At 38.6% G+C, this 26,781-nt stretch overlaps 3 protein-coding genes across 6 annotated transcripts; all 3 read left to right on the top strand.

Annotated features, from left to right (window-relative positions):
* The first annotated feature begins 367 nt into the window (after nucleotides 1-367).
* Nucleotides 368-3,609, top strand: LOC103450146 (protein REVEILLE 8). 3 transcript variants are annotated; one of them, XM_070809560.1, is made up of 8 exons: nucleotides 370-802; nucleotides 1,263-1,320; nucleotides 1,399-1,522; nucleotides 1,617-1,775; nucleotides 1,880-1,987; nucleotides 2,096-2,158; nucleotides 2,338-2,397; nucleotides 3,117-3,609. In XM_070809560.1, exons 1-7 carry the CDS (start codon nucleotides 615-617, stop codon nucleotides 2,388-2,390), a joined length of 753 nt encoding a protein of 250 aa, XP_070665661.1. In that variant the 5' UTR covers nucleotides 370-614; the 3' UTR covers nucleotides 2,391-2,397; nucleotides 3,117-3,609. The 3 variants fall into 3 exon arrangements, with proteins under 3 accessions (XP_070665662.1, XP_070665661.1, XP_008387678.2); XM_008389456.4 differs by having other exon boundaries at nucleotides 2,096-2,205; XM_070809561.1 differs by lacking the exon at nucleotides 1,880-1,987 and having other exon boundaries at nucleotides 368-802; nucleotides 2,096-2,205.
* A 1,036-nt stretch (nucleotides 3,610-4,645) lies between these two features.
* Nucleotides 4,646-6,623, top strand: LOC103413736 (large ribosomal subunit protein uL4-like). The gene is made up of 2 exons (XM_008352176.4): nucleotides 4,646-5,843; nucleotides 6,375-6,623. Exons 1-2 carry the CDS (start codon nucleotides 4,740-4,742, stop codon nucleotides 6,486-6,488), a joined length of 1,218 nt encoding a protein of 405 aa, XP_008350398.2. The 5' UTR covers nucleotides 4,646-4,739; the 3' UTR covers nucleotides 6,489-6,623.
* Nucleotides 6,624-21,673: 15,050 nt separating this feature from the next.
* On the top strand, nucleotides 21,674-25,221 carry LOC103450145 (APETALA2-like protein 3). Of its 2 annotated transcripts, XM_008389454.4 has the most exons (10): nucleotides 21,703-22,493; nucleotides 22,592-22,617; nucleotides 22,711-22,741; nucleotides 22,852-22,939; nucleotides 23,036-23,181; nucleotides 23,441-23,485; nucleotides 23,593-23,696; nucleotides 23,797-23,933; nucleotides 24,073-24,189; nucleotides 24,575-25,221. In XM_008389454.4, the coding sequence occupies exons 1-10, from the start codon at nucleotides 22,030-22,032 to the stop codon at nucleotides 24,848-24,850; spliced, it is 1,434 nt and encodes a 477-aa protein (XP_008387676.2). In that variant the 5' UTR covers nucleotides 21,703-22,029; the 3' UTR covers nucleotides 24,851-25,221. The 2 variants fall into 2 exon arrangements, with proteins under 2 accessions (XP_008387677.2, XP_008387676.2); XM_008389455.4 differs by lacking the exon at nucleotides 23,441-23,485 and having other exon boundaries at nucleotides 21,674-22,493.
* Nucleotides 25,222-26,781: the final 1,560 nt, after the last annotated feature.

Genomic DNA, 26,781 nt, shown 5'->3' with positions numbered 1-26,781 from the left:
AGCTAATATAATTTAATATAGAACTTGCCATTTGCATGAGTTGAACTTATAAGACCTCTTACTTACCACTAGATTATAGTACTAATGACGTTCATGTCAACCCGATTGGATAAAAATAAGAGTTTGTATACAATTTCATTTGTATAACGCTTATTGTCCCCATCACTTGTGGCATTTCTTATAGAAGTAAAATCTTTAGTAAAGTTGGAAATTTTTCGTACGTGACTGTTACACACAATCATGTAATATTATTTAATTTACGTATCATAGACAAAATACGCGTGTTATAACGTGTATAGATTGGTAACACGGCGTACCTGTATTATTGTCTATCAATAGATAACTAACACGTGACAGTGATGGTGCCGTAAAGACCAAAAAGGTGTACCGAGGAAGTTTCAAACCAGTGCTATATACTTGTCCCCGCAGTAAAAACTTGTAAAAGCAAAGACGCGGGACGATTAATTGAGTGGAGGAAGAAGAGAAGACGGTGACCAAATAATTGGGCGGCCTCAATTCACTCGCATGCCACCACCACGCATTTTGGAACACACAGTCCCTCAGAACCCCCGCGCGCCACAAACTCTCTCTCTCTCTCTCTCTCTCTCTCTCACATGCACATTCATTCATTCAGTCACATGAACTCCACTGCCTCCACCAACCCCCAATCGTCAATGGGCACGGTGTTGAAGCCGTCCTCAGACGGGTCGGGGAAGAAGGTCCGGAAGCCATACACCATCACCAAGTCCAGAGAAAGCTGGACCGACGAAGAGCACGACAAGTTCCTCGAAGCTCTTCAACTGTCAGTTCTTCCTCTATTCGTTGTCTTTTTACTTTCAAGCATTCAATTCTGTTTTCTTTGTTTTTTCCGACAAACGGTTGGATAATCTACACTAAGTTCATCAAAACTACGGGAAAAGGAGGGTTTGAACCCGGACGTAGTGGGTTGAAGATGAAAGCCTTATCCACCACGGCAGTCCACCACCTGCCTATTTCTGTTTCAGTTTACTTGATTGCTTATTGGCTTTAATTGCTTTTTGTGTAGCTGTTGTTGTGGTGTGCTTTAACTTCTTGTTTTGCGTTGTGGGTTTTATTTGAATTTTCCAAATTTCTGAACTTTAATATTCTTTTGCTCCAATTTTGTTCTCACTTTATTTTTTAGAATCGTGAACAGAGTAATGTAATGGGAGATTTTAATGTGTAAAACTGTAGATTTTGTCATTTGATGTTTAGTGTTATTGAAGTTCCGGTGGGATTTTCAGGTTTGATAGAGACTGGAAGAAAATCGAAGATTTTGTAGGTTCGAAAACGGTTATTCAGGTTTGGACCAAGTGTTTTTTCTGCTTTTTAGTTTGAAGTTAGTATGAATTGGGGGTTTATGAGATTGGGGTCTTGCAGATTAGGAGTCACGCCCAGAAGTACTTCTTGAAAGTTCAAAAGAGCGGGACAACAGCACACGTGCCTCCTCCGCGGCCAAAGCGCAAGGCTGCTCATCCTTACCCGCAAAAGGCCTCCAAAAATGGTTCTCCATTGTTAAAAGATAGTGGCATTGTGTCTTTCTAAAGCTTAAACCTTAATTGTTTTCACTTTTAATTGTTCAATATCGGAATTGGCAGGTTTACTTCCGTTGCAAGCATCCATTGCTTATCCTTCTTCAATGAACGCAATTGCATCTACCTATTCTCCTTGGGATGAAACTTCCATTTTGACAAACCCTGCATCCGACCAAATTCTGTTGTCACATGAAGAATTTACTAATCTTCATGGAACTGAAGGTATATTCTATTTTTCTAGTTGTTTTGCTTGATATGCTTACGGCAGAATAGCTTTGTCGAGAACTTTCCAGCGCTTATTATGGGGTTCGGCGTAACTGATTCAGCTGACATTGGATCAAAGGGGTTATCAAGGATTAACACATGCAGTCTTAGTGGCCCCCTGCCAAGTTCCGAGATACCAAATCAAGGGAAACAAGCTCCTGGGCATCATGGTGATCATCAGACTGCAACTGCTGACTATATCTGTTCTCGACTTTGAGTTTCAAGAAAATTTATGGTGGAACATTCATGATATATGTATATGTTTTACTATTTTGCAGGTCTCCCTGATTTTGCCGAAGTTTATAGCTTCATCGGGAGTGTTTTTGATCCAGAAACAAAAGGTCATGCTCAGAAACTCAGGGAAATGAATCCCATTAATTTTGAAACTGTGAGTTGAATGAAATTACATCGCTTTTAGCAATTTGTTTCTTGACGGTTTCTAATATTAACAAGTAACAGTGGGATGAGAATAGTTACTACGAATCAATGCGCCTGTAGTTAAATTTTGTTATTTCTGCAGGTTCTGTTGTTAATGAGGAATCTCAGCTTCAACTTGTCCAGTCCGGACTTTGAGCCAATGGTAATTCTTACTATTTTGTGCTATTACAATCGTAGTGTCGTGTGATGTAACTTTTCTTCGCAGTTAGGCATACGTTTCTATTGTTTCTCAGTTATCCTTGTCAATTCCAATCTCCTTCTAGATTTAGGTATAAAAAGCAATGTGGATATTGTTTTTCTTTCACAAAAATTACCCATTTAACTAGTTATGTTTACATTACGACAAGAAAAAAAATTCCAGTTTTGCTAGTTTACGCATTTGCTAGCTTTTGGATTGCTGATGTATTCTCTTTGTTATCGTAACAACAGAGTTTCGATCTCCCTGAACTGGATCTCTTTTCTCATGTTTAAATTTGTTATGAGAATCAAATAGTGCTGCTATCAGTAATGAGTGTGACCTTAACTATAAATTTCACATGCTATCTTAGAGAAAAATGATGCGTAAAATAAAGAGACTGGTGAAAGATGACTCTGAAAATGCTCAAATTAGAAGTTTCAATAAAACTTTACATGCATGACAAAAAAAAAATTGAACTTTTCGTGAGCTGTTCTTCCTGAGAAAACACTTCCAAATCTTGAGAGTTCGATTAACTCTTAATGAAGCCTATCAGCATCCTCTCTTTATTCATCAAATGTCCCAACTTCTCATTTGGTTTGCCTTATTCCTTAAGATTTTAGTCTTTTTTAAAACTTGTGATTTTCTTTAATTTTGACTAATTAATCATGTGTATTTTGGTTCAGAGGAAGGTCCTGGTATCACATGATGTCCTACGAAAACAGTAGCTGCAGGAATCGTCGCCGCGAAGCTGAATAACCCTCTGTCATGATGAACTTCTTCGTAGTTACACCCGCTGACTGGTGTGTGTTTTGGAGCAAAAGTGTAGTGGTTCTAGAACAGAAAATGCCAAATCCGATGTTAGGAATGTAGTTCTGCAGACACAATGCATACAGCGTTAGAGGATTCTGAAAGGAAGAAACATTTGAACTGGTTTTCAAGCTGTGCAAAAGGATCTAAATTGTCTGGTGGCCTCAATGGATGATTTATTCGTATCCCCGGTTTTGTCCAGGCCTTCCAGACAAGTATGCATATCGTGTAACATGTGCTTAGTTGTAGTTTTCTCTTCTTTCTTTCTCTCTTCTCTTTACGTTTTCTGTTAAGGCAACAACAATAGGTTTGCATCTTGTGCCTCAAACAAATTTAACTACGACAACGGAGAATCCAAATTCTTGAAGCTGAGCTCGCTAATAGCATTTATCAGTCTGACGTGATGTCTTGAGTTAAATTCCTTCCCCTTCAACATCGTTGTATCAAAATAATGGTACCATTGATCTTCTCCAGTGTCGCATTCTCTTCAAAATCCCTAATGCATTAGAGGTAATATCATATCAATCAAATGGTCATTTCAACATTAAGAATGCCTTTGGTCAATATTTTCAATATCAAGACCTCATCAAGAAAATAACAGGGTTATTTAATTTTTTTTTTATTTCAAATTGTGTTTGTTTATAGAGGAAATTGTAGCAATGGTTCCTCAATTTTAACCAAATTGGAGCAATAGTTCATCAACTAAAAATTCATGACTAATGGTCCTTGAACTCCTCAAAATGTGCAGTCATGATCAATTTCGTCAGATTCGTCAGGACTTTCGTCAAAACGAGTCATGTTGGAAGAATCATTGCTACAATTGAGTTAAAGTTGTAAAACCATTGCTGCAATTGGATTAAGGTTAAGGGACCATTTCTTCAATTGTATTAAAGTTGGAAGGACCATTTCAACAATTAGTTTCCCATATTTGCCCCTTAATTCTGATTTCACGTGCGTGGCATGTGACTTATTTTAATAGAAGTTTTAGTGAAGTTGACGAAAATGACCATAGCTATACATTTTGTTGAGTTAAGGGACCAATGATTTTGAATTTTTAGTTGATAGACCATTGCTACAATTTTCTTATTTTTCCTATCATATGTCACAAGGCCCACAAACATTATGAGGCCCAACTGCTCTAGCCTACCTGATCTGGCCCATTATATGCTATAACTTCAAAGAAAATTATTTATTTTTTTAACAAAAATTGATAATATTCAACAATTTTTTAGCATTTCACAAAATAAGAAGAATACAGAATTGAATGTAAGAATATAATTTATTGACCCAAAAAAATATGTAAGAAATTCAAATTACCTTAATTTTATTTTCGAAATTACCAAAAAATTAGAACAAAAAAGAAAAAAAGAAAAAGGGGCGTCCAACCCTGAAAAAACCCTACGGCCCAAAACATTTTAGGTATAAAATCAAGTTTAAACTCATTTGTCACAACCCTAAACCCTCACACCGCATCTCTCACACTCCACGCACTCTTAGAAATGGCCGCCGCCGCTCGCCCCCTCGTCACTGTCCAAACCCTTGACGGCGACATGGCCACCGATCAGTGCCAGACCGTCGCCTTACCCGACGTCATGAAGGTGCCGATCCGCCCCGACGTCGTCACAGCCGTCCACTCCCAAATGTCGAACAACAGCCGCCAGCCCTACGCGGTTTCCAAGAAGGCCGGTCACCAGACCTCAGCCGAGTCCTGGGGAACTGGACGCGCCGTCTCGCGTATCCCTCGTGTTCCCGGTGGCGGGACCCACCGCGCCGGGCAGGGAGCCTTCGGAAACATGTGCCGTGGCGGGCGCATGTTCGCTCCCACCAAGATCTGGCGCCGCTGGCACCGAAGGATCAACGTGAACCAGAAGCGATACGCCATCGTTTCGGCGATTGCGGCTTCTGCCGTTCCCTCTCTGGTCATGGCCCGCGGTCACAAAATCGAGACCGTTCCGGAGCTTCCTCTTGTTGTCAGCGACTCGGCTGAGGGCGTGGAGAAGACTTCGGCTGCTCTGAAGCTTCTGAAGCAGATTGGGGCTTACGCCGACGCCGAGAAGGCAAAGGACAGCCACGCGATTCGCCCTGGAAAGGGTAAGATGAGGAACAGGAGGTACATCAACCGCAAGGGACCTCTGATTGTGTACGGAACTGAAGGGGCTAAGCTGGTGAAGGCTTTCAGGAACCTCCCCGGTGTCGAGATTATCAATGTGGAGAGGCTCAACCTGCTGAAGCTCGCTCCTGGTGGGCATTTGGGTCGGTTTGTGATCTGGACCAAGTCCGCTTTCGAGAAGCTCGACTCGATTTACGGGTCGTTTGACAAGCTCTCGGAGAAGAAGAAGGGATACGTGCTGCCGAGGTCGAAGATGTTGAATGCTGACTTGGCTAGGATCATAAATTCTGATGAGGTTCAGTCAGTCGTCAGGCCTATCAAGAAGGATGCCAAGAGGGCTCCGATGAAAAAGAACCCTCTCAAAAACCTGAACACTTTGCTAAAGTTGAATCCTTATGCTAAAACCGCAAGGAGAATGTCTCTTTTGGCTGAGGAGCAGCGCGTGAAGGCTAAGAAGGAGAAGCTTGACAAGAAAAGAAAGCCCATTACTAAGGTAATCGATCCAGCTTGTTTCTATTTGAATTCCTTTTGATGATATGTTACTTGTCCTTTATGAAATATGATTGTTAAACATAATTGTTGGTTTCGTTGTGAGGATAATTATTAAATATGATTGATTGGTTCACTCAGTTTTGTGTTTTAGAGGATTTTACAGGATGATTTGATTGCAAAATGATGTGCCTGCATTAGTAATTGTTGTTATCTGGTGTCTAATTATACTTGAAATGTGATAACGTTAAAAAGCTAATTCTACTTTAAATAGTACATGTAATTGTGTTGTAAAGATGTTTAAGCGTGCTACTGTAAAAGCAATGTTTTGTGTCTTTGTCGCTCTTATGTGAATCCTATTTCGTAAAAGCAATGTTTGTTCATGTGAAGTTTACATATACCAAGATTTTGTTTGATCATGTATGCTAACGTAGAATATCTGTTTATTTTGTCTAATACTTGTGGGAGTCTTGTTTACTTGTATACGATTGTAGGCTTGTGTGCTAATATACTTGTTGAATTTTATTTTGTACAGGAGGAGGCTACCGCCATCAAGGCAGCTGGAAAGGCTTGGTACAAAACCATGATCTCTGACAGCGATTACACCGAGTTCGACAACTTCACGAAGTGGCTCGGGGTTGCCCAGTGATTTAGTTTATTGCTTTAAACTCCTATAAGACATTGCTTTTGTTAGTCTATTTTGCTGTGGTGTTTATCTGTGCCTTTTGTTTACTTTTAGTCATGGATGAGAAGTTTATGGGAAATGAGTTTATTGAACAAGCAAGTTTTGATTTGTTATTCCTCCATTTGATCTGGTTGGAGATTTTCTATAACGTGCACTGGGCAGTGTAATATTTTTGTTACTTTTCCGCTATGCTTCGCTCTGATCATGTTATGGTCATTTGGTTATATTACTGCTTGTTATGATTTGGTTGCTTTTGCTTTGTTGTGATTAGTTGGTTTTGTGACTCCTGGTTGTATAGCCAGTTTGCCGTTGGTCCGACGAGCATATTTAGGATAGAATAGCCAGTTTGCGGGTTGGAACCCTTAATATCCAATGCAGTTAAGAGTCACAATTTACTTCTATTTTTTATGTTATCTTTAGGTACATAGGTGTTTTTATACTAAGAGAAGGGGGAGTTTGGTTAAATCTGACAATGGGTAATTTAATTTGGTATCGAATTTGTCATCTACGATATTCAAATCTAATGCTTCTTACTTTCAAGTGAAGATAAATATCATTAGACTATAGTACTGAGTGGCGAGTCACAATGTATTAAGAACAAAGCATATCCAATGTGTTCCCTAAATGAGCTTAATTTAGGAGGAATTTAGAAAATCTCATATCCAATCACGCTTTTGCTCTTCAACAACAACAACAAAGCCTTTTCCCACTAAGTGGAGTCGGCTATATGAATCCTAGAACGCCATTGCGCTCGGTTTTGTGTCATGTCCTCCGTTAGATCCAAGTACTCAAATCTTTTCTTAGGGTCTCTTCCAAAGTTTTCCTAGGTCTTCTTCTACCCTTTCGGCCCTGAACCTCTGTCCGTAGTCACATTTTCGAACCGGAGCGTCAGTAGGCTTTCTTTGCACATGTCCAAACCACTGGAACCGATTTTCTCTCATATTTCCTTCAATTTTGGCTACTCCTACTTTACCTCGGATATCCTCATTCTCAATCTTATCCTTTCTCGTGTACCCATACATCCCACGAAGCATCCTCATCTCCGCTACACCCAATTTGTGTACGTGTTGATGCTTCACCGCCCAACATTCTGTGCCATACAACATCGCTGACCTTATTGCCGTCCCATAAAATTTTCCCTTGAACTTCAGTGGCCTACGACGGTCACACAACACGCCGGATGCATTCTTACACTTCATCCATCCAACTTGTATTCTATGGTTGAGATCTCCAGCTAATTCTCCGTTCTCTTGCAAGATAGATCCTAGGTAGCGAAAACGGTCACTTTTTGTGATCTTCGCTAGATTGCTCCGATCATTAGTGTGAATAAGTATATAAATGGATAGAAATAGGAAAGCAAACACAAGATGTACGTGGTTCACCCAGATTGGCTACGTCCACGGAATAGAGGAGTTCTCATTAATTGTGAAGGGTTTACACAAGTACATAGGTTCAAGCTCTCATTTAGTGAGTACAAGTGAATGATTTAGTACAAATGACATTAGGAAATATTGTGGGAGAATGATCTCGTAACCACGAAACTTCTAAGTACCGGAGTGTGGTATCATCTTGACTTGCCTTATCTGTCTCATAGGTAGATGTGGCATCTTCTCTGGAAGTACTCTTCCTCCATCCATGGGTGGTATCTGTAACTGGTGGAGATGCACAAGGTAATGTATCAATTTCACTTGAAGCTTACTTGTAGTTTCAGGCTTGGTCAAGCGCGATACAAACCATGTAGTAGGAGTCTCCCAAGTCGCCGAGCTAGGGGATCTGCTGAAAGAGGTGACAGACAAGGTAAGCAATCAGAGCTCCGGCTGATTGTTCACATTCTCCCTATCTTACAGGCAGCATGAAGGATAAAGAGAAGAAAAATGAGAAGAGATGATATGGGATACTTTTGCTTTTAAAGAAGTAACTTTCCACAGGCTTATTCTTGAACTGGGCTGGAGGGTTTTCTGGTTTCCTCCAGAGTATAAGGCCGACTGAAGAATTTGAGGGTCAAAACAAGTCCATCAAATCTAGAGTACGTTCGACCCTGCTGATATGGGATACTTTTGCTTTTGACATAGTAGTGGATGTATCGGCACGTGTGCTGTTACGCTTGTCTCCACATGCTTCCTTGTATCCTTCTCACTTGCCCTATCTGTTCCTCAGGCAGATGTGGTATCTTCTCTGGAAGCATAAGATGTTGAAGATGAGTACTCGAGAGCAATGCCAGGTAAGTAATCAGGTAAGGGGTTCCAGGCAGTCAGTTCCTGGCTGGAAGCTTGATTCCAAGTGCTGACTGATTGCTCTCTTTCTCCTTGTCTTGCAGGTAAGAACAAGGCCAAAGGAAAAGATAGGGAAAAAACATGATATGGGATACTCTTGCTTTTAACCCTGATGATATGAGATATTCTTGCTCTAGTATAGCTTGTTTACAGAGGTATTATCGGGGGGAAAGAAAGCTGAATATTTCGAAAGGCTTCGTTGGGAGTGCCCTCTCAGATAAGAGGAAGGGTTGAGCATTTTTGCAGGTCTGCCTGTCTGTTGGGGATGGAGGTCAACATATATAGGAGTCTCCCTAATATCAAGTAATAATGCTATTCCTTTACCCTGCTTGGTCATAGCACGGTAGTGGGAGCTGCTAGCTTCACATGTTTTAACTCTGTCAGAGCACTTTGAAAAAGTGGTCTGTGGTATCTGGAAAGCTGATGTTGCATGTGAAGATTACAGACAAGCTTTATCCAAGGAGATCCAGCTCTTGAAGTTGGGAAAGTGGTGCTTCTTCGGTTTTCGAACAAGCAATCCTGTTGGGGATCTGGCTCTCGAGATTCAGAGAACGATGCCTCTTCGATTTTTAAGAAAGCAATCCTGCTGGTCTACCTTACCACGAAGCACAGAGGTTGACACACAGAGACTTTCCAATTATCCAGCAGTGGTACTGTTCCTTTACCCTCTCTTCGATTTTTGAGAAAGTAATCATGTTGGGAGTCTAGCTCTCGAGATTCGGAGGGCGGTGCCTCTTCAATTTTGGAGCAAGCAATCTTGTTGGGAGTGTTTTCTCGAATGTGAGTAAAGGTTGGGCATGTTTGCTAGTCTACCTTGCCACGAAGCACAGAGGTTGACACACCGGGACTTTCCAATTATCCAGCAGTGGTACTGTCCATTTACCCTTGTGGGTAATAATATGGTAGCTAGACCTTCAAAATTTATGTGTCTAAACTTTGTTAGTGTTGTTTCTTTGCTATTCTTTTACCCTTCTTGGTCAGAGCGATGTAGTGGGAGCTGCAAGCTTCACGTGTCTCAACTTTGTCAGAGAACTTTGGTAAAGTTATCTGTGGTACCCATGAGCTACTGTTGCGTGTGGGAAGTGGGTGATTGAACAGTACGATTCATGTGCTTTCTACTTCGCCAGAAATCTTCGACAGAATGCCCATAATTTTCGCAAAGTTGAGTGTGCGTGTGACAGGTGCTGACAAGGCTGGAAAAGTAGGTGCCTCTTCGATTTCTGAGATCGGCTCTCGTGGTCTCTGAGCAGCCCAGCTTTTGAGAAAGCAAGCCTCTTCGATTTCTGAGATCGGCCTTTGTGGTCTTTGAGCAGCTCAACTTTTGAGAAAGCAAACGCCTCTTCGATTTCTGATATCGACCCTCGTGGTCTTTGAGCAGCCCAGCTTTTGAGAAAGCAAACGCCTCTTCAATTTCTGAGCAGGCGCCTCTTCGATTTCTGAAACTTCGTCGTGTGCAGATTTTTATAGGGGCTGACATTAAGTTCCAAAGCACACTTGAATATCCACCAGTAGAAGCTCAATTCTTGCACTTCTAAGATCTTGATTTGTCCGACCTCTTCTCTCTTCAACACCTTTGAAAATGTCTGGCCCCTCCGACCGTCGTTTTGACTTGAACCTTGTTGAAGAGGCAGCCCTGCCTTCTCCAGACAACATATGGCGCCCATCCTTCGTCTCCCCTACTGGTCCTCTTACCGTTGGGGATTCCGTGATGAAGAATGATATGACCGCTGCGGTAGTGGCCAGGAACCTTCTCACTCCCAAAGATAACAGACTACTTTCCAAACGGTCTGATGAGTTGGCTGTTAAGGATTCTCTGGCTCTCAGTGTTCAGTGTGCAGGTTCTGTGTCTAATATGGCCCAACGCCTATTTGCTCGAACCTGCCAAGTTGAATCATTGGCGGCTGAAGTGATGAGTCTCAAACAGGAGATTAGAGGGCTCAAGCATGAGAATAAACAGTTGCACCGGCTCGCACATGACTATGCTACAAACATGAAGAGGAAGCTTGACCAGATGAAGGAATCTGATGGTCAGGTTTTACTTGATCATCAGAGATTTGTGGGTTTGTTCCAAAGGCATTTATTGACTTCGTCTTCTGGGGCTGTACCGCGTAATGAAGCTCCAAATGATCAACCTCTGATGCCTCCTCCTTCTAGGGTTCTGTCCAGTACTGAGGCTTCGAATGATCCCCCTCCGGTGCCTTCTCTTTCTGGGGCTTTACCGACTGCTGAGACTTCTCCTAAGCAACCTTTGTGAAGGCTCCCTCTTGTTTGTTTATTTTGACTCAAGTATATGTACATATTTGTAACTTATCGGGGATATCAATAAATAAGCTTTCCTTCATTTCAACGTATTGTGTTAAATACACCAAAGCTTTCTTCGCTAAGTTCTTTGAATTTTCTTTTGTTGAAGCTTTGTGAGTGGAGCATGTAGGTTGAGGTAGTGTTCCCTTAATTTCCCGAGTGAGGAAAACTTTTCGCTTGGAGACTTGGAAAATCCAAGTCACTGAGTGGGATCGGCTATATGAATCTTAGAACGCCATTGTGTTCTGTCCTGTGTCATGTCCTCCGTTAGATCCAAGTACTCTAAGTCTTTTCTTAGGGCCTCTTCCAAAGATTTCCTAGGTCTTCCTCTACCCCTTCAGCCCTGAACCTCTGTCCCATAGTCGCATCTTCTAATCGGAGCGTTAGTAGGCCTTCTTTGCACATGTCCAAACCACCGTAACCGATTTTCTCTCATATTTCCTTCAATTTCGGCTACTCCTACTTTACCCCGGATATCCTCATTCCTAATCTTATCCTTTCTCGTGTGCCCACACATCCAACGAAGCATCCTCATCTCCGTTACACCCATTTTGTGTACGTGTTGATGCTTCACCGCCCAACATTCTGTGCCATACAGCATCGCCGGCCTTATTGCCGTCCTATAAAATTTTCCCTTGAGCTTCAGTGGCATACGGCGGTCACAGAACACGCCGGATGCACTCTTCCACTTCATCCATCCAGCTTGTATTCTATGGTTGAGATCTCCATCTAATTCTCCATTCTTTTGCAAGATAGATCCTAGGTAACGAAAACGGTCGCTCTTTGGTATTTCTTGATCTCCGATCTTCACCCCTAACTCGTTTTGGCCTCCATTTGCATTGAACTTACACTCCATATATTCTGTCTTTGATCGGCTTAGGCGAAGACCTTTAGATTCCAACACTTCTCTCCAAAGGTTAAGCTTTACATTTACCCCTTCCTGAGTTTCATCTATCAACACTATATCGTCTGCGAAAAGCATACACCAAGGAATATCATATTGAATATGTCCTGTTAACTCATCCATTACCAACGCAAAAAGGTAAGGACTTAAGGATGAGCCTTGATGTAATCCTACAGTTATGGGAAAGCTTTCGGTTTGTCCTTCATGAGTTCTTACGGCAGTCTTTGCTTCTTCATACATATCCTGTATAGCTTGGATATATACTACTCGTACTCCTTTCTTCTCTAAAATCTTCCAAAGAATGTCTCTTGGGACCCTATCATACGCTTTTTCCAAATCTATAAAGACCATGTGTAAATCCTTTTTCCCATCTCTATATCTTTCCATCAATCTTCGTAAGAGATAGATTGCCTCCATGGTTGAGCGCCATGGCATGAACCCGAATTGGTTGTCCGAAACCCGTGTCTCTTGCCTCAATCTATGCTCAATGACTCTCTCCCAAAGCTTCATTGTATGACTCATTAGCTTAATACCCCTATAGTTCATGCAATTTTGTACATCGCCCTTATTCTTGTAGATAGGCACCAAAGTGCTCGTTCGCCACTCATTTGGCATCTTCTTCGTTTTCAAAATCCTATTGAAAAGGTCAGTGAGCCATGTTATACCTGTCTCTCCCAAAACTTTCTACACTTCGATTGGTATATCGTCTGGGCCTACTGCTTTTCTATGCTTCATCTTCTTCAAAGCTACAACCACTTCTTCCTTCCGGATTCTACGATAAAAAGAGTAGTTTCTACACTCTTCTGAGTTACTCAACTCCCCTAAAGAAGCACTCATTTCATGTCCTTCATTGAAAAGATTATGAAAATAACCTTTCCATCTGTCTTTAACCGCGTTCTCTGTAGCAAGAACCTTTCCATCCTCATCCTTGATGCACCTCACTTGATTTAGGTCCCTTATCTTCTTTTCCTTTGCTCTAGCTAGTTTATAGATATCCAACTCTCCTTCTTTGGTATCTAGTCGCTTATACATATCGTCATAAGCCGCTAACTTAGCTTCTCTCACAGCTTTCTTCGCCTCTTGCTTCGCTTTTCTATACCTTTCACCATTTTCATCGGTCTTATCCTTGTATAAGGCTTTACAACATTCCTTCTTAGCCTTCACCTTTGTTTGTACCTCCTCATTCCACCACCAAGATTCATTTTGGTGTGGGGCAAAGCCCTTGGACTCTCCTAATACCTCTTTTGCTACTTTTCGGATACAACTAGCCATGGAATCCCACATTTGGTTAGCTTCCCCCTCTCTATCCCACACACACTGGGTGATTACTTTCTCTTTGAAAATGGCTTGTTTTTCTTCTTTTAGATTCCACCATCTAGTCCTTGGGCACTTCCAAGTCTTGTTCTTTTTTCTCACTCTTTTGATATGTACATCCATCACCAACAAGCGATGTTGATTAGCCACGCTCTCTCCTGGTATAACTTTGCAATCCTTACAAGTTATACGATCCCCTTTCCTCATTAGAAGGAAGTCTATTTGTGTTTTTGACGACCCACTCTTGTAGGTGATCACATGTTCTTCTCTCTTCTTAAAGAAGGTGTTGACTAAGAAGAGATCATATGCCATTGCAAAATCCAAGATAGCTTCCCCATCCTCGTTTCTCTCCCCAAAACAATGGCCACCATGAAAACCTCCATAGTTGCATGTCTCCCTGCCCACGTGTCCATTTAAATCTCCTCCTATAAATAACTTCTCCGTCTGAGCAATTCCTTGCACCAAGTCTCCAAGGTCTTCCCAAAATTTCTCCTTCGAACTCGTATCCAACCCTACTGGAGGTGCGTACGCACTAATCACATTGATAAGTTCTTGTCCTATTACAATCTTGATTGCCATGATTCTATCTCCTACCCTCTTGACATCTACAACATCTTGTGTCAAGGTCTTGTCCACGATGATGCCAACACCGTTTCTCGTTCTATTTGTGCACGAATACCATAGTTTAAACCCTGAGTTTTCTAGATCCTTTGCCTTACGACCAACCCACTTAGTTTCTTGTAGGCACATAATATTTATCCTTCTCCTCACCATAACTTCTACTACTTCCATAGATTTTCCCGTCAAGGTTCCTATATTCCACGTTCCTAAACGCATTTTGCTCTCTTGAACTCTACCCTTCTGTCCTAGCTTCTTCACCATTCCCCGTCTAATAGGATCAAAGTACTTCTTTTGTGTGTCCCGTGTAAAGTTGATAGGAGCATATGCTCCCAAACAACTTTGAGTGGAGTCGTTCGAAAAGAAGTTTCTATAGCCCCCTTGCTCATTTAACACTGCATCCGGGTGCCGATGGAGATACAGCGACCCTTGCTCACTTATTACTGTGTGATTTACACATTTTAAATTAGGGGTGGGCAAACAGGTACAGGAACCGCGGGTGGGGCGGGTACGGGCCGATTCTTGTTTTTTAATAGGGGAAACGGGGCGGGGCGGGCTGGGGCAATGACATGGGCGGGGCGGGCCGGTTCCAGATGTATAGAAAAATGGGCCCCAGACCGGCCCATTTGTAATTGAAATGGACGGCCCAGATTGAAAATAAACATACCTTCCAATCATGATTGTTGGTTTTTACCCTAGTATCTCTGAATCTGATCGAGTCTCTCTCGACCCTTGACCTCTCTATCTCTAATGACCTCGTCCCCTCCCCTGAGCCCTTCCCTTCCATGGTTCCACCACCCACACTCCATCACTCCCCGTCAGTCATCTCCTTGCCCACCCCCGACATCACTGTCGTCGTGAGTCAGGGCCCTGACGACCACCATTGCTGATCTTCTTCTCGATTGTTCTCCTCGACGACATCACCGCCGTTGCAACTTGCGATCACCAACACTCCACCGTCGCCAGTTCAGGTGAATTCTTTAACCTCTTTTTTATATTTTAAATTTTTTATAGGTTTTTTAACCTCTGATGTTTGTAACTTTCTAGTTTGAACTTTGATCTATTGGGATGTATGTAATATGTGCTCAATCTATTGGGATGTTCATGTTTGTTCTTGTTGATTTGGTGGATTTTCTGATTTTTTAGCTTGTTTATTAGGTGTTTTCAGAGTTAATACTTAATTGAGTTGAATTTTCGTACCTGCAGAAGAAGCAGAATTTGTATCAAACTTTTACTCTAAAGGTTCATATTAAGGTTAATAGTGTTTCCATAAATTTTTATTGTCACAATTACGTTCATACAAACTCATGTATTGCTGATGAATTTGCAGGAACTGTGTTCTACTTTAATGGTAGTATGTTACCAATTATATATATACAGATGGTTCTCACTTGGGATCAGTTGTTGTGTAATGGTTGAGTTAATTATCATTGGATTTTGTTAGTGTTGTATTATAGATGGACCAGTCTTTGTGTGTGTGTGTGTGTGTGTGTGGTATGGTACCAATTATATATATGCAGATGGTTCTCAATTTGCCATATTCTTTAGTTTCAACATCACTGCTATATTTGGATTTTGTTGTTGCTATCTGGTTTTGTTCTTTAATTTTGTTTTTCTGGTCTATGCTTAGAAAGTTTAAGGTTTTATGGTTTGTTATTTGGTCTTGTCCTTGTGTGTGTGTGTGTGTGTGTGATTAAGTGATTTGTTTCCTTTTTCATTCTTGGTGGTTTGTGTGTTCGTTCGATCATTTTTTTCTTGGTTCTGGTATGGATTGCAGGAGTAATGATATTATTTGTGCTTTTTTGAGGTATAGCAACTTGGGAAGGCTCTTCTTTTTTTAATTAATAGCTTCTGCATTTTTTGTGCTTGAATTTTTGTTTTGGCCAACATAGAGCGCTGTTTTCTATGGCTCTTGGTGATCAATAGGGTTAGGCTTGGTATCTATTTTAGTACAGTTGGGATTTAAATAATTAAAGATCCAGTTCATCATAAGAAGATAAAGATAAGAAGTAAATAATGAATGTTAAAAAAGTTCCAGTGGCTTGTTTCTGTTCTAGCTGTGTTGGTTTGTTTTTATTTCATTGAATCTGAAATGTAAGGTTTTCTGTATGGTGTTGTAGTTCGCAGTCACACAGTTTTGGGATTGGAAAGGTTGGCGCCAGATTCTTGAGGATAATATGATGTTGGACGTTAAAATGTCATGTTTATTCTATTTTTGCTTACAGATTCAATGAGGATTGTTGTTGGAACTGGAACGTTGGATGTGGTTTTGGATGTTAATTTGGAATTTATTGCAGATGTCTTGGACTTTTGGATATTTTGTATGTTGATTTGATTTTTAGATGTTGGACGATGTAATATTATTATTTTGGATGTATTGTTAATCTATGAACTTGGATGGAATCATTTTGGATGTATTGTTTTTTGCAATCTGTGCAGTTTTTTTTTTTCAAACCAAACAAAAAAGGGACCCGTAGACCCGGCCCGACTTAGCCCATTTCCTTTGAACCTAGGTCCGGTCCGGTCCCTTCTAAATTGGGCCTGGCCCGGCTCGTGCCCACCCCTATTTTAAATGTATTTATATGAGTAAATTGACAAAAGAAAAGTCAAATATTTGAAGTAAATGAATAATATTCGATCATGCTAGAAGAAACTCTTCATAAACCAATTAAAGCAGCTGAATTCACATAATAAAATCGGTTTTTATAGAATTTATATTAAGAATAGAGAAAATAATATTTAATAAACAATTGATTGAATCACATTATTGCTAACTCATTGTGAGACTAAGTCCACTATTCACTTTAGTGTATATAATATCGTTTGTTAAAAAAAAAAAAACAATTATTCGAAAACTAATTTAATCACATTATTATCCGCATGTGAAAGACCTTTTTTATTTCATAAAAAAAAAGAAATATTTTTTTATAACCGGCATTACACACCTCTTAAGATGTTTTGAACGTTTCTAAAAATAGAGAAAATAATATTTAATAAACAACTGATTTAATCACATTATTGCTAGCCTATTACGAGGTTAAGCCCACCTCCCTCCCCCCTTAGTGTAGATAATATTGTTTGTTTAAAAAAAATCATTTGACAATTAATTTAATCACATTATTATTCGTGAGCGAAAGATATTTTTTTATAACCAGCATTACATGCCTCTTAAGATGTTTTGAACATGTTTAAGAATAGAGAAATTGAATAACATTATTGCTCGCCTGTTGTTAAGCACTAATTAAAGAAAAGCACAAAAAAATTAATTATTAAAAAAAACACTATTAAAATGACGAAAATGCTTTTGTCTTATTTGATGCATTATTTTGGGATGCCTTTAAAGTTTTTTTGTCTTGGGGGAAATTTTGACCAAATATTTTTGTTGAAGCTTGGTGACACCAAAAACACTATTTACCCTTTGTGTTCTCTTTATATATAGACTAGCCTTCATGCACACACTCACGCACGTGCAGAAGATATTTTTTGAATTACGGCGTGCTACGCTTGACTTACACGTTTTAAATGTATTTATATGGGTAAATTGACAAAAGGAAAGTCAAATATTTGAAGTAAATAAATAATCTTAGATTATGCTAGAAGAAACCCCTCATAAACTAATTAAAGCGGTTGAATTCACATAATCAAATCGCTCTATAGAATTTACATTAAGAATAGAGAAAATAATATTTAATAAACAATTGATTGAATCACATTATTGCTAGCTCATTGTAAGGCTAAACTCACCCCACTCCCCCTTAGTGTAGATAATATTGTTTGTTAAAAAAAAACAATCATTTGACAACTAATTTAATCACATTATTATCCGCGTGTGAAATACATTTTTTATAACAGGCATTACATGCCTCTTAAGATGTTTTGAATGTGTTTAAAAATATAAAAAATAATATTTAATAAACAACTTATTGAATCACATTATTGCTAGCCCATTGTAAGGCTAAGCCCACCTTCATCATCCTTTCCTTAGTGTAGATAATATCTTTTGTTAAAAAACAACAATCATTTGACAACTAATTTAATCACATTATTATCCTCATGCAAATAACTTCTTTTTTATAACCGGCATTACACGCCTCTTAAGATATTTTAAACGTATTTAAAATTAGAGAAATTGAATCACATTATTGCTAGCTTATTTTGAAAAAAAATAAAAATAAAACCACAAAAAAATAATTATTAAAAAATACTGTTAAAATTACAAAAATGCCCCTGTATTATTTGGTGCATTATTTTGTGATGCTTTTGAAGTTTTTTTTTTTTATCTTGGGAGCATTTTTGTTCCACATGCGAATGATTTTTTTAATAACCGGCATTATACGCCTTTTAAGATGTTTTGAACATGTTTAAAAATAGAGAAATTGAATCACATTATTGCTAGGCTATTGTGAGGTACTACTTAAAAAAAACCACAAAAAATTTATTATTAAAAAAAATATTATTAAAATGATGAAAATGCCCTTACTTTATTTGATGCATTATTTTGGGATGCCTTTGAAGTTTTTTTTGTCTTAGGGGTATTTTTGTCCAAATATTTTTGTTGAAGCTTGGTGACACCAAAATCACTATTCACATTTTCCAACATTTTTTATAACCAACATTACACGCCTCTTAAGATGTTTTAAACTTGTTTTAAAATATAAAAATTGAATCACATTATTCTTAGCCTATTGTGAGGGGCTAATTAAAAAAAACACAAAAAATTAATTATTAAAAAAATACTATTAAAATGATAAAAATACCCCTGCCTGATTTGATGCATTATTTTGGGATGCCTTTAAAGTTTTTTGTCTTGGGGGCATTTTTGTTCAATTTTTTTTTTGTTGAAGCTTGATGACACCAAAATCACTATTCATCTTTTCCATTAGCTTTATATATAGAAGATTGTTTTAATTTGTTAAAGAAAAAAACTCTGTTTCTACTGATATTATTTATTTTGACTTACTAAATTAGAAAGTATGGTTGGAGGAGAGATGTTTAGGGTGCTTCTAGACTTTTTAGCTAAAATTTAACTAAAATAATAGAGGGTAGGATTGAAGGTTCCTAAGTCTCATAGTTATTAAAATGAACCAAAATGGATTAAAAGCATTGTCGGCAGAAAAACCAAAAGTTAAAACACAATCATAAAAGGCGATTTTCAAACCATATGTTAAAGCGAGGACGGCTTACTTTGTTTCAGTTAAATTTAAAACTCGAAACGGTAGTTGCATCTGCATATTTTGTTATTATTATTCTTTTTCGATTTTGTCTTGTTTCCTTTTCAACTAGTTTATTAGGTTGCAGGACACGTCGAATATTCCGATCTTTTCAACTATAACGAATTAAACGACGAAGAAGTAGAGGTAGCTGTGTTATTTAGTTTGAGTGACATAAGGCAAAAATTTTGTACTACTACTTAAGAGAAGAGCCTTACTCAGCCTTTTTCTAAAATTCCAATTACGTCCTCATTTTTCCAATTTTACCCAACAACAAAACATATGTTAAAGCGATGACGTCTTGCTTTGTTTCAGTTAAACTTAAAACTCGAAACGGTAGTTATATCTGCATATTTTGTTATTATTATTCTTTTTCAATTTTGTCTTTTTTCCTTTTCAACTAGTTTATTAGGTTGCAGGACACGTCGAGTATTCCGATCTTTTCGACTATAACGAATTAAACGACGAAGTAGTGGTAGCTGTGTTATTTAGTATGAGTCACATAAGGCAAAAATTTTGTACTGCTACTTAAGAGAAGAGCCTTACTCAGCCTCTTTTATAAAATTCCAATTACGTCCTCATTTTTCCAATTTTACCCAACAACAATTTTAATCATCAGGGATGTTGATGTACTTTGCATTAAGAGTTGTCGGTTGGGCCCATGTCATATGGCTTGGTCCACTAGTTATGGCTTCATGCTAATTTTAGGTACTTTGAGAACGTGTATGAATACTGCCTTACCCAACTTAAAAACGCATAACATATCGAGTAGTAAGAATATACTACATTTATGTATTATGTTTACACCTTTCATTTTGAGTACAATACATGTCCGTTAAGGTTAATACTTGTAAGGAGTTTATAACTCAATTGGATTAGAATAACAGAATATTATTATTGTATATGCAATTTCGAGTTTGATTCACCTCTCTTCCAATATCCTTGTACAAAATCAATCATGGACGATTCGATATTATTAATAATATTTACAAATTTATAGACGGCATATCCGCGTTTAGACAAAATGTAGTTAATTGATCTTTGGTATGGTTGGTAAATAGGGGCAAAATCATTTTATCTTAACATGCTTTGCTTGGTCTAATCAGTTCATTCAATATCTTACCTGTCCTACCTAATTCCAATGTTTGATTCACTCATATGTTGTCACTTCATAAGCAAACATAAAAAAGAGAGAAAAAAGAAGAATGGTGTGATCAACTCACCTTTTTTTTATCGTTCACAAACTATTCGTTAATTTTTGTTATTTGATACTCTTTAATTTATTGGATTCGACCATCAAAAATTAAAAAGGTATGCAAAAGATAAAAAAAAAAAGGTATAGATAACATCGACTAAAAAGAAAATTGCATAAAGTGTGCCCTCCCCCAATTAGTCCCAACAAATAAAATCACAAAATTATAATGTTTTGGATGGAGTTTTTAATTATTGATATATATATATATATATATATTCTATTGAGAAAAGAGGGATTGTCAACTTTTTGTCCATGTTTCTTTCAATTTTGCCCTTACTTTTGAATACACAATGTTGACATGAGGAGGGCAAAATAGTAATTTTGCATCTTTTGAACTTTTTGCTTTTTTTTCCTATTTTGCCCTCACTTTTGATACACAATATTTATATAAGGAAGACAAAATATTTACATAAGATAAAAAATATGCACTTATTAAGAGAAATTGTTTCACCATCATTTTTTCATACAGGTAAGTGAAATCATGATGTTTTTTAGATAGTTTGAATGAATTGAAACGGTTACGCTTGAGGAGAATGTGGAAGAAAATGAACGGTTGTTTACACACATAGAGTATGTGCTCATCTGCTAGTCTGTATATATATAGATGGCTAACTGTCAGCCAAATGAAAGGGATGTCTAATTCACGCCCACATAAATAAGATGTGACAACCCTTCGCACTCCTCTTTGAATAAATACAACATTCATCCTTATTAGCGAATGTTCTCTTGTATAATTACAAGTTAATGATTGTTCTCTAATCAAGTATCTTGTACTTGCATTTCTTAGCACAATTCGGCGAATCGTTCGAACGCTCGTAGAATTCTTAATCCTAAAGTAATTAGGTAAATCATGTTAGCAATTAAAGTGGATGAACGATTGACTGTAGCATTCTTTTTAGCAATTCTAGTAACTTAACGGCAATGCTTCCCTACAAAACACCATTTTTGGTTTGAGCTGTGGTGTGGTCAGCCATTTAAACACTGTGTAGTCTATTTCTAACAGTTGATGTACGTAGATCCCACGCTTCATTAATCTTGTTTCATAAGTTTACCCAAAGGTCAAAGTGTTGTGCATTGTGAAAGAAGCAAAGCTACACACGCCAAAAACAAAAAGGAGAAAAAATAGACCGGTACACGATATATCATTATACAGATTGTAGGATATGTACGTAAAAATTTAATAACTTAAAAAATAAAATTTCCTACCGTTTATATGAAGTCACATGGTGTACCGGTGTTCTGATTACAATAAAAAATTACTCATGCGTCTCCTCTTTGTTCTTTCCTCCATCACCAAGCAGTCAATCTAATCTTTCACTCTCCTCTCCCTCTAACAGCTTCTTTATTAACTCCTCTGTTTCTTGTAGGTATGCATGAATGAAAGAGAGAGACTCGGTGACTCTCTCAATCACGTAGCCGGCCTCCGCCTCCCTATGATCCTCCCCCGCCGGCGCCTCTTCCACAATCTCCTCCTCTAATTCTCTCTCCCTACTTTCATCAAACACGTTCAAAACAAAGCAGCTCCATGACTCCCTCCCTTCTCCTCCTCCTCCTCCCTCATTTTCCCCACCCCACCTCCTCCTCCTCCACCGCCTTCTGAATCAACTTCCCAATTCCAAAACCGCCAGCAATGCTAGATCTCAACCTCGGGTTCGTCTCCCACGACGTCGTTCCCGATTCCCACCACAAGCTTCTCTCCACCACCCCGATCGAAAGCTCCGAAAGCTTCAACTCCTCCTCCAACCTCACCCTCGCCGGCGACGACGACGATAACTCCGCTACTCTCAACTTCCTTGCTCCGAACGACGACGTATCCGCTGATCACTACGACGGTCGGAGGACCATCCAGCTCTTCCCGCTCGCCCAATCCGTACGCTCTTCTTCGTCGTCGTCGTCGGCTTCTAAGAAGCAGTGGCTGGGACTATCGTCCGGTTCCAGATTGGAGCTGGAGCCGATTTACTATGCTCCTGCGAAGCAATGGATTGCACCTCCGCAGCAAGTGAAGAAGAGCCGGAGAGGGCCCCGGTCCCGGAGCTCGCAGTATCGGGGCGTTACGTTTTATCGAAGAACCGGGAGATGGGAATCCCATATTTGGTTAGTGTTTGATTACGGGGATAATGCTGTACTATTACTCTGTTTGGATACTCTGATTCTGTACTGAATTTGAGCTCTCTGGCTTTCTATTTTTGTAGGGATTGCGGGAAACAAGTGTACTTGGGTAAGAAAAATGAATCAAAACCCACCATTTAATCGTTTTTATTTTATTTTATATTTTGGGCTGATTATTTTTTAATTTTTTGAAAATTTTTAGGAGGATTTGACACTGCCCAATCTGCTGCTAGGTAAGAACTAAGAAACTGAGAAGGGTTAACAGTAAATATTTCAATGTAAAATTTGGTTCCAATTAGTAAATTGTTTGGGTAATTTTGGGCTTGTGGTAAAATGATTTTAGGGCGTATGATCGAGCTGCGATCAAATTCCGTGGAACTGAGGCTGATATTAACTTCAGTGTCAGTGATTATGAGGATGATATTAAGCAGGTTGGATTTTGGAGTGTAATATGTATGTAATGTGCAGGTTTTTGCTTGTTTGTTTCATTTCTTTCGATTTGGGTTTTGATTTCGATTGTAATGCAGATGAGTAATTTTACAAAGGAAGAATTTGTGCATATTCTGCGCCGCCAGAGTACCGGGTTCTCTAGAGGAAGGTCGAAATTCAGGGGAGTCACATTGCACAAATGTGGCCGCTGGGAAGCTCGTATGGGCCAGTTTATGGGCAGGAAGTAAGAACCCGTTTCTTTTTCACTGTTCTTATTTGAAGTATCAGTTTGTCCCTTAAATTTCGTAACATGGATGTTTAGTATTCATTTATGTATGTGGTCTTGACTCTTAAGTGATTATGATATGTGAACAAGAGAACGACACAAAGAATTGTGTTCATTGAGGACCAATAAATAGTTGGGGCTTGGTTTCATGTAAATTGTTTGCATGAGTTGAGAAATTGTTTTTCATTGGGTACGGTATTTCATTGGTTGCCTGCAGGTATATATACCTTGGCCTATTTGATAGCGAGATTGAAGCTGCAAGGTCTTTACGATATTATATAGGCAGCATTTTACTCGATATCTAAACTTTGAGATCTTACTGACCTTGGGATTCATTTAAGTCAGTATGGTGTTACTCTTTGAAACCAGGGCATATGACCAGGCTGCCATTGAGTGCAATGGAAGAGAAGCAGTCACCAACTTCGATTCAAGCTCATATGATGGGGTGTTAATGTCTGAGGCCAATAACAAAGGTAGTATTGTTGGTAGAGAACATCAATTCAAAAGATACCAAATCGAACCATTCTTTTATTTTTGTCAGTAAATCATGTATCTAAAATTTTCTTGGTGCAGGCAGCCACCAAAATCTTGATCTGAACTTGGGAATTGCTCCCCCCTTCGTTTCTGAAATCCAAAAGGAGAACATCAATTTGAGCAGCTTTCCTTTTCAGCTAGGCTGTGACGGCATTCCTATTCACACAAGAGCAAGGGTAATGTTGCGATCAAATTATGAATACCCCTATCAGTTCAATTCGCCTTTCTGTTCTGTAGAAATTCTTGATCTTGTATCTATGTCTACAATGCAACTTAAGCTACTCCGTTTTTAGCAGTTCGTTGTTCTTTTTACAGAATGAGAACTCCGTTCCAGCACCTATGAGGTCTCAACTTTCTCATGGCTCAATGGTGGCGTCTGAGGTGCATCCTATAATGAGCAACATGAATTCCAGTTTCTTTCCCATTCATATGGTAATTTACCGTCACTTCTAGTCATTGTAATTTTTTTTTTTTTTTCAGATTTTCAGATAAGAAGTTACAAAACCTTAGTTCTTGTGCCTTAATTAGTTATTGTCGACCTTTGCAATATTTCATTTGATTACGTTACTTGTTGCAGTTAAGCTTTTATATTAAATCTTCAGTGAAATTTTACTATTCGGGTTTAAATTTCTTTCTGTTGTTAAACATTATTGGTCCTTTCTTTCTTAACTTGTGGAAGAAGCATCGCAAGCTTCCCTACGCTAATGTGAACAAATTCTTTGATTGCAAAGAGGATTTATTTCCTGTTTATTGCCATTTACTGACAATTCTCGGGTTACAGTGTCCGTTAACAATTCAATGTCTTTGTTGTTTTCAGGAAAGAGCTATGGAGAAGAGTATGGATGTTAACTCATTTCCCAGTTGGGCTTGGCAACTCCAAGACCTGAATGGCGGGCCAACTTCCATGCCACTCTTATCTACTGCAGCATCATCAGGATTCCCTTCTTCAACGGCCACTTCATCGTCATCAGCTGTCACTCAACTTCATTTCCCTAACATGGCGATTCTCCGCCACCATTTTTCACCGTCATTCACCAACAACATCCCCCATTTTGCAGAGGCTGAAAACCAGAAGCAGGTCACGATCGGATAGTATTTGAGTGGAGAATGTTGTCTCGGACTCTTTTCGGGGCAAGGTAACAAGGAAAGATAAAAGAAGTTTAGTTATCAACTTTATTTTGCTTGCATTACATAAAGCTTATGAAATCGAGCATCGCGGTCTGGTGGCATGGAAAAATTGCGGTAGCTTTGCCTTCGGCCGGCGACGATCATAAATTTGCGGTCGCATTGTTCTCCATGCTTCAGTTGAGGGTGTAGCAAAATGTGCTTTTGGCAGCTTACAATAGTTCAATTTCACATCTTTTTTTACTTATGAAGCGTTTGTACTTTGTAGTAACTTTAGCATGAATGCGAATCCTTTATATATTTTTATGATATCCCCACATTGGGGGCATCTGCCCTCAAGTTCAAAATTTTTTTTTCCCGCAAAAATGTTAGAGGGGATGTTAAGCATACATTATCACTAGTACAAAAATGTATCGTTACATGGGTTTAATAATATTAAAATTCAAATATAAATTTTATTTTAAACTAATTGAAAATATAGGGAAGAGATTCACACTCGGGAATGAGTTTCGAATGAGAGAAGCTCATTCGCAAGTTGCAATCAACATATAGTATTCGTCACTATTCTAAAAATTCCCGTCTGGTGCCAACTAGGTGCTAGGTGGTTGATCATTTTTCTGATTAATTTTTAGACGTTTGAAAATTGATAAAGGGCGTAGAGACTTGCTTAGGCGCCTGCTTAGCCCGCTTAGACCCACCTAAGTCGCGACTCTCACTTAGACAGAAAATTAATAACCTTCATTTTCATTTTTTTTAAATAAATGTAAGAGACTCGTTGAATATTTGGATGAACAGTCATTATATGCTTGTTTCCCATGTTTTCAATATGTTCTAACACTTTATAATCTGTCTTTTTTTTTGTAATTCATGTATTCCAATACAATTATGTATTTCTTTAGGTATAAGAAGACACTTTTTTATACAATATAAACTAAACTTATTTAAATTGCCGAGGCGTTAGGTCCCTGCCCGTCGTCCAACTAGCGTCTAATGTCTTTTAGAACCTTAGTATTAGTACTACTGACATAGATGATTACCATGTATTTAAATCGAGTGCAATTAAATAGTTGTCACATAGTGAGAATCTCTTCTTATGATGCTCTGCTAAATGAGGTAGACAACTTGGGGTTGCTCCAATCTATGCTGAAAAAAATATCTTATATAGAACGAGTTTACCGTCACAGTAATATTTCAAACTAATAATACAAAGATATTATTGATACGAAAAATCAAGCATCAATGAATTCATGTTATGCAAGTTGTTTTCCTGTGCTGGGGTTTCAAAGTTAAAGTAAAAAGTGTCCGCATTCTCGGCTTTAAGGAGCTGATACAGATCTGCCAGCAGTGCAAAAGGATAGAGAGGATCCTCGTCCAGTCTGTTAAAATGTAAAAAAATTAAAAATAATAATATGGCGTAATTATTTTGAGTAATTACTTTGTGCTTGTGATTAATGAGCAGCATGGAAAGCCTGTTGTTCTTTATAATTATACGTCTCAAATAGTAAAACTGTAAAAAAACATTCATGATTCAGATAGAGTAGGATTTTCTCTCATCTTTTTTTCTCTCCTATTCATTATTCTATTTGAATGGTCACGGTTAAGCCACATCAACATCTTATATTAATTTTTTATAAAAAAAAAGAGAAAATAAAAAATGTAAAAGGAGGGGATGGAAGAAAATAGAAAGAGTAGGTGAGAGGATCCTAGTCCGATTCAGATTCCCCATAGAGATCAGTAGTCTGACTGAAGGCACCCAGCCTTTCGACGTACCTGCCCATTATACTTATTAATACATTACAATTCACCAACAAAAAAAATGAAAACGAATTTTATAGAATGTGGCATTCTCATTGTTGAGTGTAGAAAAATTATTAAAAGAGTCAATAATTTTATAAGTGG

The sequence above is a fragment of the Malus domestica genome, chromosome 12 (assembly GCF_042453785.1).
Source record: "Malus domestica chromosome 12, GDT2T_hap1".
Taxonomy (NCBI): Eukaryota; Viridiplantae; Streptophyta; class Magnoliopsida; order Rosales; family Rosaceae; genus Malus; species Malus domestica.
This window is presented reverse-complemented; position numbering and strand designations above follow the sequence as displayed.